General features: G+C 39.3%; 1 protein-coding gene across 1 annotated transcript; it reads left to right on the top strand.

The window, feature by feature from the left end:
• The first annotated feature begins 33 nt into the window (after positions 1 to 33).
• On the top strand, positions 34 to 15,578 carry LOC121510778 (pyrokinin-1 receptor-like). Its single transcript, XM_041788996.1, has 6 exons — positions 34 to 521; positions 664 to 760; positions 10,661 to 10,866; positions 11,087 to 11,308; positions 11,402 to 11,579; positions 15,205 to 15,578. Exons 1-6 carry the CDS (start codon positions 372 to 374, stop codon positions 15,576 to 15,578), a joined length of 1,227 nt encoding a protein of 408 aa, XP_041644930.1. The 5' UTR covers positions 34 to 371.
• The last annotated feature ends 3,237 nt before the right edge of the window (positions 15,579 to 18,815 follow it).

Below are 18,815 nucleotides of genomic sequence, written 5' to 3'. Positions count from 1 at the left end.
GTACATCAAGAACATTGTCATTGTTATTGTCAACATTGGGATGAAAATCAGTGTATGTACTGTACATGAATAAAGTCTATGTAAACACTGAGTTACACATAAGATAAGCACTTTATTAACAAGAATGAAACTCCAATCGTAAATGCAAAACAGGAAAAATACAAGTCATTTACACTGGTTTTATGTTACAAATGTGCATCACAGTACTCCTTTAGAAAGCACTGATTCAGACTTTGTCAGTGGAGAGCAGTATTTGCAGAAAATCAGTATCCCTTTGTTTTAATCATCATGGAGGAACTGTGAAAGGTAGCTGATTATCTCTTCGAAGTGACTTCAGTATATCTCTTTCCTGTCTCATCAGCTGCCTCATCATGAACCTGTCGGAGCTCTTTTCATTCTCGTTTAGCTGTAACGTCAGCCCCAGTGAGACGCCACAGCTCGACATCAGCGTCACCCAAAGCGAGCCGCTGGTGATCGCTGTTCCCATGACTGTCTTCTACAGCATCATCTTCTTGTTTGGAGTACGTGCCTTTTATTGTCATTTCACACTGCAGTCAGCTGTATCTCCTGAAGTACAATACATCAGGGTTATGTTATGATAGAACATGAAAGCAATCAGAAATGGGGTCTAAAAATAAACTTGTCCCCCTTTTTGCTCATCAGGTTGTATTCAATGGCGTGAGCATACTGACGCTTCTCTTGGATGCTCATATGAGAGTCAGCGCCATTCGGCTCTACCTCCTCAGCCTGGTTGTATCAGGTAAACACACTACTATTATATCATTATATTACTAAAGATCAATCAGTTTATATTTGTATAGCACCCATTCATAACCAATGATATCTCAAGACACTTTACAAAGAGGGCATCCCTAGACCAAACTCTGTGATATTATGTGTAAAGATAGATCCAACATTGGTCCACCATGACTTCAGCACTGAACACCACTTAGCTTCCATTAATGGAAAGAGAATAGAATAAAAATAGGAATAAGAATAAATAGGAAATTGCAATGGTCAAGTAAAGCGCAGAATATTAGAAATAAGAAATAAAACTATTTACAAAGTGCAGTGTTTAGGAAAAGACTGTTCAAGCATCAGTGTATGAAGAGAGGAAAGGAAGAAGCATAAAGAGAGAAGAGGACGATGCATAAACAAAGAAGAGGATGATACATAAACAGAGTAAAGGAAGATGCATAAGGAGAGAAGAGGACGATGCATAAACAAAGAAGAGGATGATACATAAACAGAGTAAAGGAAGATGCATAAGGAGAGGAGAGGAAGATGCATGAAGAGAGTAAAAATAGATGCATTAAAGAGAGAAGAGGATGATGCATGAACAGTGAAGAGGAAGATACATAAACAGAGTAAAGGTGTCATGGTTTGGGTTTAGTTGTGTTAATTTTTAGTTACTTGGGTTTCTGGTGCTCCTTGTGTTTGTTTTTCTACCTCCTGTGTTCCCTTGTCTTTAGTTTCAAGTTGTGTCAGTTTCCCTCCATGTGTTCCTCGTGCTCCTGTTCAGTGTTTCCTGTTTTATTTTGTAGTTTTTTTTCTCCTCGTGTGTGTCCTCTGGCTTTCTTCCTGCCCTTGTGTTTTTCCCTCCACCCTGATTGCCTTCACCTGTGTCTTGTTCACCCTCACCTGTGTCATTGGCCTCACCTGTCTCCCAGTGTCTAATCACCCCCTTTCTATTTAGTTTCTGGGTCTCCCTGTGTCTGTGTCAGTTCATCTGCATATCCTGCCTGTGACTCCCCTGCATGTAACCTCTTGTGATTTTCATCCAGTGTTCCCTCGTGTTCTTTTGGTGATCTTTAGGTTTAGTATTTTGGCCTTTTTGTGCATTTTGATTTTGTTAGCACCTTTGTTGTAGTTTTTGCATTTTTAGTTAATTAAAGAGTTTTTTTGTGCCTTTGTATTTGAGTCTTTCCCTTTTGAGTTTTTACCAATCCTGACAAAAGGAAGATGCATAAGAGAAGAGGAAGATTCATACAGAGCGTAAAGGAAGATGCATAAAGTGAGGGTGGATGGATGGATGGATGGATGCTTTATAAATTCGAAGGGTAATTCAGGGTAATCAGTAGCAGCTTACAAATGGGAAATTATACTTCAATCTAAATTGAAAAATTATGCTTTAACCAGAAGTTAAATACAAATTAAAATCAGACAAAAATATATTTGCTGAAGAACAGAAATTAGCCTCTTTGCAACTGACAGCAAAATCCTTTTTTAGCCTGAACAAGAACAAAACCTGTCAAAAAAAAAGTTACAGCTAAGTACACAGTGTTTTAAAGAGAAAAATTAAATAAAAATATAAAAATAAATAAAAAAGCAAATTCAAATAGATCAATAAATGGATAAATTAAAATAAATATAATACAAAATGAATTAAATAAAAGTAGTGACGTGGTTGCTTGCTATACTGGGTCAACGTCAGGTTGTGTGCGATGCTGACTGTGGCACTTGCAGTGATTTTGGTTCCTATCTCAGCTTTTTATGTTGGTATGAATAAATGTATGACGCATGAAGGGTGCAGCCAGTTTTTAAAATGAAAATGTATTTCAAACGTGCATCTTCTTTAACAAATTGGACAGAACATTATTGAGTCAAAACCAAGAACAGCTAAAAATTACCCATCATCATGGAAAACAGAGTGAAAAGAACAGATGGACGCATATGCCCTTAGAGCTCTGCAGACATGCATTATTACAATTACTTTTCCCCTAAAACCCCTGTGAGAGTATGAAGGTGGCTGCTGGAGAGGTGAAACTGAAAATGTAAGTGCAGAGCTGTTACCAGACAGCAATGACAATAACAGAGCAGAGAGTTATACTGGAAATCTTGAATAGACCGCCAAACTAGGAAGTCACACTGATTAGTAAAAATGATTTCTCCTGGATATGAAATCAATCTATCTTTGGTTGTCTACCTGAACCAGCTTTCAGAAGTTGCTCCATTTCTCAAGATCATGCCTTATTTTTCTTGTTACCTTCAGATAAATCTTTGTTTGCAGTCACAATAGCTGAGTTTATCTCATCTTCATCAGAGTTCACAGTTATTGTGATGATAGATATCTGATGGTGTAGCAAACCAATAGGCTGGTCTATTCTTTGTTTCTGTGCTTTTGCGACTCTGGGGGGTAGGGTGATAATTAAGTCAAGATTGTAATAAACAAGCAGAGCTTCCTTTTCACAGGAGTATGTACAAATGAGAGTCCTGCTAGAGCAGTGGTGTCAAACATATGACCCGTGGGCCACTTCCGGCCCACCAGCAGGTGCCATACAGCCCGCAAGACATTTAGGGAAAAAGATGGACATTTTTAAAAATACATTAATTTTCAATATTTACTGACTTAGATGTTTGAAATACAAATTTTCACTCAATTTCATGATCTATCTATAATATAGAAAAGAAAGCTCATAGTACAATGCAATAAATGAGGTAAATACGGCACACTGGACCCTCTCTAGAGCAGGGAGGAACATGTAAAAAGACGCACAGCAGAGCACACAGCAGCGCTGCTGCTTTTTCGCCTCAGCTCTGCAAACATGCTGTCCAAATAGAGGCTGATACAGACTGCATGATTTTTAAGACTGAAGGAGAGGGATTTATTCAGTCTATTTATTTATTTATTTGTTTGTTTGTTTGTTTATCTAATAAGATGAAAACCTAACCATGGTGCAAAACTGCACTTTGCTCTCTCATACAGTCTGGTCCTGTCTGCACCTCAGTTTTCCTGTTTCCTTCCTTAGGCCCTAATGAATGTCAGAGGTTTTTGCCTTTCAAAATTAAACTTCTATCCCTGTGGAGGGTTGAAGCTGCTCTCATAGCAAGTACTTTCCCAGCATAACTGTCCATCAGCCACAAACCCAGACATCGTCTCCCACCTCTGGCGAGTGACGCAGTTCAATCTCCAGCCTGATTTAACCCCTCATTATGAAAATGTGTGATGCCAAACTAATATCAACTAAATTTACTTACATATGATTTAATTCTATGTCAACAAGAAGTGAAATTGTAGTCTTGATCACTTACGTTAAAGCAGGACATCTTTTATAAATCCTGTAGCATATTTAACTCCAGGTCTCATAAAACGGTAAAAAATCCTCTCATAACAGTAAAACAGATTCTTTATAACTGAACATTTAATCCTAATCTGGATACAGGCTGTCCTATGACATAAGAGATCGGCATGTTTGGTCTTGGTGCAACGCTAAAAGGCATCAATATTACGCACGGAGATGGCCCCGTTCATGATGCGTGCACAAATGTTAGGAGGATTCAGAGAGAACGGACATGCAGAAGAATGACTGCTGGAGCTCAGACATGGTCTTAAAAGTCAAGTTTTCACTCAGCAGCTGAGAGTTCGTAGGTCTATGAGCAGTACAATAGAGAAACGGTCAGGGATACATCTCCGCAGGATCCTCCTCCCTCTCTCTCTCTCTCGCACCCTCTTTCTCTCACTCATCTTCTCTCTGGACTCTGTCAACTGATCCCAGGCCTGGTGAAATAATGATCAGATCAGATTTTGTGAACAGGTTGCTGTTTTAAAGCCATAAACAGCCATGCTGAATTTGTATTTATAATGAATATTCCAGTCTTGTAAATTTGGCATCAGTGGGTCTTCTTAATAATCAGAAAAAAATGTCACGTGATACAAGGACAGCATATTAATGCCTGACCTGTTTAGGTTTCTTGCAAGTAAATCCTGTCAAGAGTAGCTAATAAATACCCTTTTGTATGTGTGTATATATATATATATAAACACACACATACATACATGTTGCTAAAAAAATAGCCTGGCCCACAGAACGTCTCACTGGAGCAAATCCGGCCCCCGAGCCTGAATGACTTTGACACCCCTGTTCTAGAGTCCTGCACAGGAATGGACTGAGAGGTTGCAGATCAAGAAAAACTCCACTTCTGCAGAAGAGACACCTTCAAGCCAGACTTAAGTACACTGAGGACAACCTGGAGAAGGATCATGTATACTGGAAGCATGTCTTTTGCTCAGATGAGACCAAACTACAGCTCTTTGGCCATAGAGACGTTGGTGATGTTTGGAGAAAGAAGGGAGAGGTGTATAATCCAAAGAACACCGTCTCCACAGTGAAACATGGTGGTGGGAGGATTATGCTGTGGTGATGCCTGGAGCTGGCAATCTCGTAAATGTAGAAGAATCATGAAGGCAGAAGGAAAATTTTTGAAAGAAAACCAGTCAGCAGCAAAACTTCGTCTGGGTTGTTGCTTTGCCTTCCAACATGACAAAAACCGAAATCTTACATTGGTCTACCTCCAGAAGACCAAAGTGAATGTCAATGACTGGCCTGCACAAAGCCCTGACTTGAATCTCATTGACAATCTGTGAGGTGAACCAAGGTCCACACTAACTTTGCAAAGCAGATGTGTTTCTCACTAGCGAATCTATCTTGCAAAGCCCCCATCTGAACCGTTTGGGCCCAGTTAGAAAGTGACAGGACCAATCAGCGATGAGGGGCAGTACTTCCAGGTGCAGCCAGTTTTATCAGAACTTCACGACATGTCTTTGTTAAAAGAAGAACAAAGAACAGCACTGAGTTGTTTTCAAAAATGACAGAAGTTTTGCGCTGAACTATCTACAGTCACAATGGTTCATGATATGCAGTTCAATATGGAGTTTACTTCTTCGGTAGGGGCACAGCTCGGAAGCGGCTACGCCACATGTTTTGTTGCTCTGATTGGCCTGTAAAGATGTGACAGGCAGAACATTCATCTAATCATCCTCTGAGTTTTTTTTAAAGGTTCTACCCTTTCCCAAATGCTGTCTATGAGAGGTTTACCAGATGGATGTGTGAAACACATCCATCTGGGGTGCCAGGTTAGGTCCACCCCAGAAGGCCATCCAATCTGGAGGAGCCTGAAAGATCGGCCAAAGAGGAATGGGCTGGCATTCCTCAGGAGGCGTGTCTGAGACTTATTGAAAGACAAAACTGAGACAAAACTGACCATTAGCATCAGGGGGGCTAATAAATTAGACCCTGGTATTTTTTTTGTTTTTTTGTGAAATAATTTTGTTTCTGTTTTTAAAGTAAAATAATGTAAGCATTAAAATAAGATTGTGTTAAATATTCCCTGATCTGTTAAACACCGCCTGGGTAATGCTTTTAAAAACCTGACATTTTCACAGGGAGGTTAATAATTTCATCCTCATCTGTATGCACAGATGCATGTCCACCCAGGACTACAGTTGATATCCCATATTCAGTGCCATAGATAAAGTAAATTGCACTTCAGTCATCAATGTTTTAATGAACAAGAGTGAGCATTAACATACAGAGTATGTTACCTACATAGATATATATATATTTATTTCAGACTCAGGGTCCATACAAATGAACACATGACAGAGGATTAAAAAACACAATTAAAAAACAAACAAACAAAACAAAACTAAAAGTCAATTTTAAAAGGCACTTATACCATTGCTTCCAAAGCATAATCATGTCTAATGAAATAATAAAATGTTTGATGGCATAAGGTTACATTGAATTATTGGAGTTGTTCTCATTATTGTTGATGTTTGAAGACAGGGGCTCAGATTAAATAAAGAAGCATTACATACCATGGGCATAATTAGTTTGTGAAGGGTTTTGATAATTATGGGGGGGGGGGGGGGTATGACACATTGAAGTGTAGGTATTCCATAGATACACTTATCTCAGCTGCTTTGATGCAAACATGGAACATTTATGCCTTTGGCTGTGATTTAAATATTTATTTATATTTTAATGGCATTTCATCTTGATTTATGTGCATATTAAACCCAAATGCCACACAAATGCCATGACACTCTATTTCCACATATTTACATTTTATTTATCAGTGGTGGACTTAGGAATTTTGAGGCCCAACACACTGGCATGGGGGACAGCCATTGTTCTCCCCCATTGTCAAATACCTGTTTATTAGAGAAAGATCTATTTGTGACTTCATGTAAAACCAACTGTAAATGACTGTTTAGTGAGGGTTTTTGAATAAAAATATTGTCAAGTGTCTTTACTTACTAAAAGAAACAAATCTTTGTTCTATTTTTGATCCCCCCCCCCCCCCGTTTTTTGGTCATATTTTATCAACTAAAACCTCTTTAGAAGTGACAAAATCGATATACAGTGCTTAACAAATTTATTAAACCACCACCCAAAGTAAGGTTTATGCCACAGCTGCCCTAAATTAACAGCACTGGTATTTACCAAAAGTCATTTTCTATGTTTCTGCAATGGTTAATACACCAATATGTAGAAGCTCTTTAACCAAAATGATATTTTTAATGCTAAAATATAATTATGATTGTTATCCATGAATTTTCAAATTTACTGATTTACAAAAAACTGAAAAAATAGTAAAGCACATTATTATTTCTTGATTAATTTGTCAAATTATAGTTATTTCCTTGCATTCCTGAGCAGAAAAATGAGTTTTAGTGGTTGAATGTTATGCTTGATTAATTTCTGACTTCTCAGAGAAGCCCACTGAGCCGGCTCAAATTTGGGTGAATTCAGTTTGAAATTCCTCATTCCTGTTCAAAACGGTAAAACGTGGAGAGCTCACTGACAATGAAAGAGTCCGCATTAAAGCACTTCATGATGCTGGATGGTCTCTGAGACAAATATGACAGGTGGTCTAATAAATTTGTTAAGCACTGTATTTGCTAATATATTTGTATAATATCAGTTAGGAAATATTTAGTAAGATACCAGCCATAACAAATGACTTGTTTTGGGGGTTTTTCATACGAAAAAAAGACATCATTATTCAAATAAAAGTTTACATTTTATCATTTTCAGGTGGCTTTCGTGCCACTATAATAAGACTAAGCTTACATAATATTTCTAGCTTTTAATGACTGTGGTAACCCCTTTATTTAAGCCCTAGCCTCTTTTATTAAGCTACTGCTCAAAATTGCCAGCCCAACTTTAAATGAGTGTAACTCTAAGACTACAAGTTCTGTTTGAATGATCAGTTATGAACAGGGCACTTGTGAAATTTGTTCAGAAGTGTAAATATGTGTATATATGTCACTGGGTCAGAGTGTATAAACTTGGCACAGACGTTTTAATTGAAAAATTAGATTCTCACCTAATTTTTTGGCAATTCTAGCATATTTATCCCATAGAAATAATGCAGTTGAAGTCCAAAAATATTCAGTATGCCATAGCACCACATTTTGACATTACCTGTTTCAACCTTTATGCCACTAGAGGGTTATCAGGACAAAATAAGAGAGATTTTAGAAGAGACTATCCAGGCGAAGTCCCCTCATGTGCCATTTTGACCAAATTTGGCCCAATTTAGCACTATCTCTGCATTTGAAAATTCTCAGGTATCAAATCCCTTTCAAAGAAAAGAAACAAATAAAAACTGCACAAACATGACTCAAATCTTCAGTAGAGGCTGGCCTTTAAAATGAGACCATGTTTGTGTCTGTAGTACCAGGGACCATCCCGTAGGGGGGCGGAAGTGTCTGGCTACATAGCGCTACAGCTACTTTGAAATGTGGTCATTGATTTGATTTCTTTTTGAGTTGTATGTGGTGTAGGTAAAAATGGTTTGGGCTTGTCGCTGAGCTTCTTCGGTTTAATTTTATGTGCAACATAATTTTTGTGCAAAACTAGAGCGCACAGAGAGCAAGGTAGTTCTGATCAAGGCGAGCAGGACCAAATTTGGTCCCACTAGGGCTCAAGAGGTCAAAATTCCAAGCTGCCAGGTCAGTGCAGGTGAGAGGGTTAAGTTAATGATGTGTTCACAGGGCCCCTAGAAGTCCAGGTCCCCAGGCAATTGCCTAACTGTGCCTAATGTTGAAGTTCACCTCTGTTAATAATGGCAAGTATTTTTATGAGGTAAATCATGAAAAATAATTTTATCGATATAAAACATGTCTTTATTTAAACTTTGATTAACCATCATTAAACCAGGGGTATTCTCTCTGAGATACCTAAATCTCTTTTATCAGGGTGTCGTGGCCAAAAGAGCAGCACAAACAAAGGTAACATCAATCAACAAATCAGCAGTGTTTAGCAGTCAGTCATATGCATACACTGGACTAATGCCTCTGAATTCTGGTTATGACATTTACCAAACTGATACAGCACTCAAGTTTAAGTTGAGCCGGCTGTTCAAACCAACCACCATCACAGAGCAAAAAACATTAAAAGCTCATTTCATATGTGATGAATCTTTACTAATATGTTTATTTTGTCTTTTAAAGTCTCAGCTTCCTCTTAATATTAAAGTCTCATTGATACTGTGACGTAAATCCATTATAATAGGCAGTGCTTCTTGGTCTTCTTGCCCTTGAAACTGCTTGGACAAAAATCACTACAGATGAAACATAGAGATCACTGGAGATGAATCACAATTTGCTTATGACTCTAGGAGGGGCCACAATTAGCCTTGCAAAGCAGATGGACTTGCCAGACTACATGACTGTCACTGGGCAGCTCAATCTGGCAAAGTTTCACTCTGAAATAAATGAACAAGCCCGACCAATCAGCACTGATTGAGGAGGACAAGGCAGTAACTACGGACAGGGTTTAGTTTTACTGGGAGTAGGTGAACTGAACCACCTCTAAAAGGTAGTATGGAGCAAGGCCATGCAGTGTTTTATAAACTAATACAATATTTTTTAAAATCAATGCAGGAACTAACAGGCTGCCAGTGTAAGGGCTTTAAAATCGGTGTAATGTGTGCTCTCCTTCAGGTCTTTGTCAGTACTTGTGCTGCAGAATTTTGAATGACTGAAGGAGAGTGTTACAGTTAGTTATAAAGTTGGTTAGTTAGTCTCTCTGTGTGGCTCAGAAGGTGGAATATTCTTAATTTGGCAATGTTTTGAAGTGTTAAAATGCTGTTTTTGTGACATCCCGTGCACGAGCCTTAAAATTAAAATCACAATCAAAGATTACCTAAAGATTTTGAGCTTCTCAACTTGGGTTCAGTCCTATTTTGTGTGGGGGTCAATTTCTCTCTCTGAGCCTTTAAACCAATAATAAAAACTTCTGTTTTGTCCTGGTTCAGCTGCAAAAAAAATCTGTGACTTTTATAAAAAAATTTTAAAGGACAGTTAAGTCTTGTTTGGTGTCATCAGGAGCTGAGTGCCATCAGCATAGCTGTGGAAAGAGATGCTGTGCCTCCTGATGACACGCAGGGTATGATTAAAAAGTAACAGTCCTAAAATTGATCCTTGTGGTACCCCACTGATCACCTCCCCAGCATTAGCAGGAATGGTCTTCCACAAAGACTTTTCTGTCAGATGGATGTGAGGTAAACCAGTAAAACATTCCTGCAGAGGCCTGCACACTTAGTCAATCTGTCTAAATGAATCCACTAGTCAACAGTATCAAAAGCAGCACTTAGATGAAGTAGCACCAGAACCGAAGGCTTGTTGCTGTCAGGATTTATTCTGATGTCATTAACTACTTTAAGCAGGGCTGTCTGGGCATCAACAGGTCAAACAGGGGATACATTATGCCGCTTTTGCTGGCGTTTAGGTTAATTTCAACTTTTTTACATATATCAAACTTGAAGATTTTCTTCATTTAATGATGTAAACACTGTCTTTTGGAAGTTGCAATGTATTTTTGCTTCAATTTACTTTGATACAGTTGTTCTAATCTGTCTCATATTTTAGATACCCTGCAGCTGTTGACCATTCCTGTAACTCTCTACCGCTACTACTGGGAGAGCTACCCTTGGCGTTTGGGTCAAGTCGTGTGCAAGGTCTACTTCATGGTTCGCCAACTGTACTGTGCCACCACAAGCTGGGTTATCATGATCTTCACCACCGAGCGCTATGCAGCCATTTGCCACACCATGTGGTCTGTCTCAAGCCTGAAGGTGGAGTTAACATAACTCATGCACTTTAAGCAGCAGATTGTTAAAAGAATAGAATAGCATTTCAATAAAGTAGAGGATCGGCAGTGCGCAACGTGCAACTTTCACCAATTTCACAAAAGGAAGATGAAAATTGAAGGGGGTATAATAAGTGCAGAACAATTTTAGCATTTCATAAAACTGTGAATTGAAATTTCCAACCTTTCTCTGTCCTTTCCAACAGAATTCACGGCTGCCATGTCTTCTCTCAGTCTGGATCATCTCTCTGGTTTCAGCTGTGCCCTTTGCTATAGTCTATGACCAGGCCCGGGCCTGCATCCTGGACTACACAGCCACCAAACATGAAGATGCCTTTCATGTTTCCACTATGTGTGAGATGACAGAGCCTGATCCTGCCCCCATCTATAAAGGAGCGCTACTCCTGAGGGCAGGTTTCTTCTTTCTGGTGAGATCAGTGCTGCTGTATTGTGTTTTTCTATTGGTCTATTTTAGTGTATTTACACTGAAGCAGATGCTCACTGTGACTCTCCAACTTCAGGTACCGTTGATCTCCATCTTTACTCTCTATATGCTCATCCTGCTCTATTTGAAGAGGAACGGGCGTCAGAGGAGGAACATGGGCCTAACACGGTCGGATCCTGAAGGACGACGAGACGTTCAGTGCCACCAGAATGGAAAGCTGCTTTTAAATGAAAAGAGGGCACTGAAACTCATGGGTGAGCCTCTAAATTATTAAAAAATTGATTATGCTACAAAGTCACTGATTATAGATCCTCAAGGACTGCTGGCACTCTCATTGGCTAAAAAGGCAAAAAAAAAAAAAAAGGCAAAAAAAAAACAAAAAAAAAAACAACCATCAGTATTTAATCCAGCTTTATTTAACATTGAAAGCATCAATTACATTTTGTGGGGCAGATTATATCCTGATAGGAAAGGGTGATTTTGATTGCAGCTGACATGCTAACAAAGCATCCTCCATTTTCTAATTTCCTGCAGTGGTCAGCAATGTCAAGAGTTGGCAATGGTCAAAAGCACAATTTCCAAAGTTCAAAGTTTACATATTACAGGGAATGCCCTGATAATTATCTTTTCATATTAATAAAATGGGTTTAATGCAGATGTATGATGTCCATTTGTGAGACGAATTAGTATGAAATGTCAATCAAATAAATAGAATAAAATCAGAGATAATAAATCTAAGAAATGATGGGCTGCATAGAAAAGTGGATGACTGATCTCAGGCCACAGGTAGCCCATTTAGATTTATGTCAATCACTTTTCCATCATTATCCTTCTGTCTTCCTTTTCACAGCAGACACTTTTGTGGTAGCGTCTTCCTCTAACCCCTGCAGGGTGAGGAGCTCTAATTTATATAAGGGCATTTTCCCAAATTGCCTATAAAAGTATTCAACTCCTTGGATGATTGACCCTTTATTGATTTCATAAATCAATTATGGTCAATATAATTTGGCTTTTTTTGATGAAAGAAACTCTTTAATGTCAAAGTGAAAATAATTTCTACAAAAGAAGGTCAATTAAACAGAAATATGCCATGTAAAATAAGTGACTGCATAAATATTCACCCCCTTCAAGTCAGTATTAAGTTGATGCACGTTTGGCTGCAATCACAGCACTGAGTCTGTGTGGATAGGTCTCAACCAGGCTTTCACATCTGAACACTGAAATTTTACTCCATTCTTCCTTGCAAAACTTCTCGTGCTCTGTCAGGATGCACAGGGATCAGGCATGAACAATCCTTTTCATGTCCAGTCACAAATTCTCTATTGAGGTCTGGGCTTTGACTCGGCCACTCCAGAACATTCACCTTGTCTTTAAACCATTTCTGTGTAGCTTTCACTGTATGCTGCAGGTCACTGTCTTGTTGGAAAATAAATCTTCTCGCATGGTTCTCTTGCACACTGAATATGATTGCCCTCCTTAATTTTCTTACAAGCCTTCTAGGGCCGGCTGCCCAGAAGCATCCCACAGCATGATGCTGCCACCACCACGCTTCTCAGTGGGGATGGTGATCACTTGAGACCCATTCACTGCAATCAGGGGATCCCCATTTCACTGATTGTGAGACTAGAACCAATTGTCTGGGCCTTTGTTGAATTAGGATAGTCACTTTAAAGGGGGGGATTATGCTATGCAATCACTTATTTTACATCACATATTTTATTTAATTGACCTTTGTAGTGGTCTGTTGTCATTTTGACATTAAAACTTTTTTAGTTTTAAAATTTTTTAAAATAGATTTTTTAGTCAAAAAAAGCCTAATTATATTGATTATGATTGATTTATAGAATCAATGAAAGGGTCAAACATCCAACGGTGTGAACACTTTTTAAAGGCAATATCAAACACCAGAGGAGGTTAAATCTAGTCTAAAAAGTCTCCCTCAGAACAAGCTGTTCAGTTGTGTGTCTCTGATGTGGGTAGGGTGCAAAGACTAAATTTTTTTTTTAAAGGCACTGTCTCTAAACAGGGCTAAAGAGCTGGTGCTTAAGCCCCTTTTGGTGTTTTTATGTGTCTGGGTTTGAATACGATCTGTCACAGAAAGTGTTCAGTTTAATGCAGTTGAGCTCCCTGTCACTCTGCTCCTTACATTTATGTGTTGCGCTAACAGAAGTACAGCTGTGTGCTTCTTTCTCCGTGGGTTGAGCTCCATAGGTGGAGATACAAGGTGAGGGCAGGTAGTATTACAGTATAATGACTAAATGCAGTGTTACAGTAGGCACAGATTAGAATCTGATTTCATTGTTTCAAACAGATAGACCACAAACAACGGACTGTGTTGGCTTATATTTCACATTTTGTGGGGAAACAGACGTCCAAATATATGTGCAAAGTACCCCCCAAAGTTGGGTTTCCTTTATAAAATTCCACGAGAGCCCACATTTATTTAAACACTGATGAAAAGGTAGCAACTATCACACTTAGTAGAGTGAGGCTACACCATCTTATAAGTTGGCATATTTCAATAAGTTACTTCTGATCTGACCTCTTACCCTACCTATTTTGAACAAACCAGAAGAGACTGTTGTGTTTCTTTCTGTCTGGATATGAACCCTAGACATGCATACTTGTGAGCAGTGTTCCCTCTTTCTCACTTATCCCTCCCACTGCACTATTTCACTGTGTGCTGGCAGGTTGGAGCAGGCTGGCAGGCCACTTTTTAACCTTTTTTCTCCCTCATTGTCTCAAAGACGTACATTTATAAACTGGCTGTAAAGCATTTCTATTGCATAGGTTTCTTAATAAATAAAAACATGACTGGACTGTGTCTTCTAGTTTAAATTGAGTAGTGGGTCTGCCCCAAAGAGAGTTGTTATGGAGCTCAGTGAAAGTTCAAGCAGGAAGACTGTTTCTTACTCATTTATTAGTCTAATTTATATCTCTCCCTTCTTCCTTTCATTCTCTCATCCCTCCTAGTGATCAGCTGATTTTGGGTGTTTACTCTTTTAAGGACTAAGCTAATCAGACTCTGCCACCTTGTTTGACTAATAATCATGCACCTGTCATATTTTAAATCTGTCATCCTTTCTCCTACAACCCTCCTCCACCCCAGCCACCTCTACTCATTTCATCAGCATCTAGTCCAGATACTCTGATCATCTTCTCCTGCATACCTCAGTCTCCTCCAAGCCACCTCATTGGTGTTCCGGTCCAGCTTCTCGGAAGTCAACCGCTCATCTGATCCTGCATCCCTCATCAGCGCCACCACCAGTAGTTAGACTTCATAGGGGGTATCCTATTCCTGACGTTAGCCTTGTTTACCCCTTCACGTACATGAAGTCATGACAGTGGAATCTAATTGTGAAAGACATGGGCCTCTGATAATTTGTGAATTACTCCCTTATCCCTGTACTACACATGAGATTAAAATCACGGACGACCTGTGCAATTATTACAAACCACCAGAGGTCACTAGGTAACACTAGTCCTGTGCGAATGGGGCATTTGATTCCCCTTGAGCCTGTCCCAACCTGGGCCAGTGGGGATGGGTAGGGATCCTGGCCTAACTTGGTTGCTGGCCACAGGCCACGTCAAACTAGTCACAGGTCTGGTCAGGCAATCCTCTACCACTCTAAGTGACCTGTAGATGGTCTATAGTTGTTCATAACCAGAGCACTGATGAAACAATCCTGTGAGCTATACTTGACATTCCTCTGCTATTGAGCATAGTCAGGTGAGAGTAACTAGTAATCATAACAGATGGTCTGATCATTTCTTTAATAAAATCATGCTGTGATTACATCTGTATTTTTGAATAAAATTTTCACTTTCAAATTTTGATTTCCAACAAGTTGCTGATATAATCCACATTTTGTTTTCCAGGTGCAGTTGTTGTGGCCTTTTTTGTTTGCAACTTCCCAGACATCGCCTCATCTCTGATGCAGGTCTATGTGGTGGTTTGGTCTGACACAGTTCTTTTTGTCTACACCATCCTGAAGTCGTACCTGTCTCTTCCTCTGTGGTACATAAACGCCGCTCTGGACCCACTGCTGTTCTGTATTTCGTCCCACACATTTCGCCGGGCTTGCTGGAGGACTCTAGGTCGGCTTAGACCTCGCTGGAAGTATGGGAGCATCGCTTGGCTGTGGCAGAGGAGTTCTTGTGAAGAAGGAAGCATGACTACAAGGGAGAGGAGTGATGGGAGAATCTCCAGGGGGAAGACAGAGGAAACTACAAATAAAGTCACTAACAAATAGGATAAAAGTGATAGAAATGGCCATGTAAATACCTCAATAAGCAAGCCAGTCACAGGTGCTCTGAATTCACACCTTAGTCCTTTAAACCAGCCTGTCCCACACTTCAGTATGCTGCAGCCCAATTTGAAACCTTAATGTCTTCTGATTAAGATTCACCTTTTATCAGTAGTGTGCAGGGATGGGGGGGTCTCCCCCCCTTGTGGCCCAATTGTTGAAAAACACGTGCTAAATTGCCCTCTTGGGAACCAAAACGCGTGCTAAAGTGCCCTCAAGAGCCACAGCGCGTGCTAAAGTGCCCTCAAGAGCCACAACGCGTGCTAAAGTGCCCTCTTTGGAGCCAAAACACACACTAAAGTGCCCTCTTGGGAGCCAAAACACGTGCTAATGTGCCCTCCTGGTAGGTAAAACACACTAAACTGCCCTCTTGGGTGGAAAAAAACACACTAAACTGCCACTTTGGCTGGATAAAACATGATAAACTGCTCTCTTGGTTGGTAAAAACACGTGCTTTAGTGCCCTCCTGGTTGGCAAAACACAACTGCTCTCTTGGGTGAAGAAAACCCACTAAACTCCAGAAGACCATTAGGACCATGAAATACTATGAAACATTACTGTTGCGATGACTTTTATGTTGGGCCCTTTTTTGATCTATATTGAGCCAAAACTAAATCTCACAGAACCAGTTTGGATTATCTGGTGCTTAATATGGTGTTAAAATGGGAAGACCCCCAGACCCCCTAGGGATTTATTTATTTATTTCTGTGTGTTCTTCACAGTCCAATGTTGAATCTACACAGTTCTTGTGGATGCTGATCCGAACTTGAGCAGTCTGTCTAGCTAGTCTGTTTTAAGGCTATATAATGCCCATTTGTATAACATATAAACATGTCTAAAGTGCCCTCAAAAACATGCGAAACTTTGTGCCCTCTTCAGTGGTGAGAATGCACTGTATGGGCTCTTCTTTTTTCTTTTCGCCCCTGCCCTTGAAAAAGTCTGTGCACGCCACTGCCTTTTATATAGAGTTTGTGATGTAGAAACCTACGTCACATAAGCTCCACCTTCTCAGAAAAGATTGTTCAAAGCAGATGTCCATTTGAGCTTCTTAAAAGCCATAAAATGCAGATTTTTATCAGTTTGGATCAAATGTCAGAAATAACACCAGCATTGATGTTTTATCATAGTTCAGTCAGATACCTCAGTGTACAGCTGAAAAAAATGTTAAAGTGTTCACTACCACTAAATAACATGACCCTTTTTAAGCATCTGTGAGGAGCTTTTACTTTGTGTTGATTTTGGTACTTCCTGTGACCCTAGTGGCATGCCTCGTGTCTCTGCTGTAAATTTGCACGTACAGACAAAAATCTTGTCATGCTTTCTTTTAACAGTCTGACGTGTCACTGGTTGTGAGGTTTTGCTGTAATAAATGTAAAAAAGATTTTCTTTAGAAAGCTATAAATTGTCTCCCTTTTTAATTGTAAGGCTTGTCCCCAGTGGTCTTGTTTGTTTGAAAAGTAGAAATGGACACACACCAGTTAATTTCTTAACCCTAAATGACTGTACTTTTTAAAAAGTTCATGTTTGATTGGGACATTAATTTGAAAGGTGATCCACAAAACCCTCAACTCCTGTAATTTTGGCATATGTCTTTTTTGTTACTTGAATTCACTTGTGTCATGTGTCATGCTAGCCATGAGGGGGAAGAAAAAGGAAAGTGTGTGAAAGATGTTAAAATTTCTCGTCACTATGCTGTGCTAGTGTGCCACAGATTTGCAGTGAATGTGTGCTGGGTTTACCCACAGACTGTTTATCTGAGAAAGATTACGGGTTAACCCTGCTCTTACATGCCATGTTGGGTCATGGCTAACCAAAGCAAGAGCTACCACCTCCTGCACTTTAGAAAGCCTACTGAATAACAAACCAAAATGTACGTCTCTGCCCTGGATCCTTTTTTGAGTTCTCCACAGTTCTCCATATCATCATGACCCTGAAGCAGCTGACTCTGCCCAAATTATTTTTTTATAACACTAATAACTTTTATCTATTATTAACGCAGTTTCCTGACTAACTTCTTTCCACTGTTGAAGAAAACTCAACTAAGATGATGATGAAGTAATAAGGTATTTTTTTGATTGTGATTGTGTCCACCTCTTTACATAAAATAAGGATGAAGAGGCATTAATGTTAACTCCTGTTAGTGTCATAAAGTGAAAAAGACTCCTCACAGGAGCTGTAAGATGTTTTTTGTTGATAGAATTTTGTGTTCAGTGCTTTAAAGTGTATATTACTGTGAACGTCTTGAAAAAAAAACTAATGTAAAAGTGTTCTTTATTATTATGAAAGTGTTTCAACCAAGAACATGAGGTCGGTTTGAGAACATCATTGTCTTGACTTTGAAATACGTGGTGTTCAACTGTATTGTTCATGTGTAAGTCTCATTATTGTGCAAGTGACTTATCCTGTCATTTTAGTCAAAGGAACACATTAAGATAGACCAAAATGGTCAGTTAGAGAAGATATGAGAGTTTCTTTGTATCTGACAATTTTGTGTTCATTTAATACTGAATGAATGAGTCACGGATGTCTTGATTGCTGACACTGTGAAGTAGTACAGTGTCTGCTTTTTTAGACAGCCAAGAGAAGAAGAGACGATGGCACTGCTGAGAGAAAAGCCATCAACAGGTGATAAATAAACCTAGATACTTAGAAGATCACAGCCTGGTGTCCATTTTTATAGTAACTGCCGCCTCTGCCTCCTCACACTACAGCTGTCATAGCTTTATTATCATCTCAAATTGCAGATAGTCCATGTGGTCAGAAAAAATATTAATAAATCATGTGTTCTTGAGTGATTCCTATTGCTTTTTTCTGGCATATTTTCTTTCTTTTATGCACCGTTTCACAAGGCTTACTGGAAGAAAAGGGCACTGATGATGAAATGCATCCTACTGCCTACTGATTTTAAGAGCTGGGAAATTAAATCAGTGTGCATAGCATTCTTAGATCCTTGATTGAACTCTACCATGTCCTTGAAAGCAGTGGCTCTCAAATGGTCTAGCCTCGGGATCAGCCACCAACTCCCTAATGAGTAATTGCAGCCCAGTTTTCAAAAAAAAAAAAGCCTTCAGTAGCTCATGTCTTCCTTGAAAAATGTTACAGCTTGATGACAAGACTGATCAAAGAGAAAGGACAACATTTTTGGGAGAGCATGTTTTACAGAAATCCTTGGAGGATATGAAA

The sequence above is a fragment of the Cheilinus undulatus genome, linkage group 6, assembly GCF_018320785.1.
Source record: "Cheilinus undulatus linkage group 6, ASM1832078v1, whole genome shotgun sequence".
In the NCBI taxonomy this organism is placed as follows: domain Eukaryota; kingdom Metazoa; phylum Chordata; class Actinopteri; order Labriformes; family Labridae; genus Cheilinus; species Cheilinus undulatus.
This window is presented reverse-complemented; position numbering and strand designations above follow the sequence as displayed.

Bases quoted from the DNA above. Each gene is read 5' to 3' on its own strand.
- LOC121510778 (XM_041788996.1), top strand. From the start codon at position 372: ATGAACCTGTCGGAGCTCTTTTCATTCTCGTTTAGCTGTAACGTCAGC. The intron at 11,309-11,401 runs GTGAGATCAGTG...CTCCAACTTCAG, and splicing joins GGGCAGGTTTCTTCTTTCTG to GTACCGTTGATCTCCATCTT. The intron at 11,580-15,204 runs GTGAGCCTCTAA...TTTGTTTTCCAG, and splicing joins GAGGGCACTGAAACTCATGG to GTGCAGTTGTTGTGGCCTTT.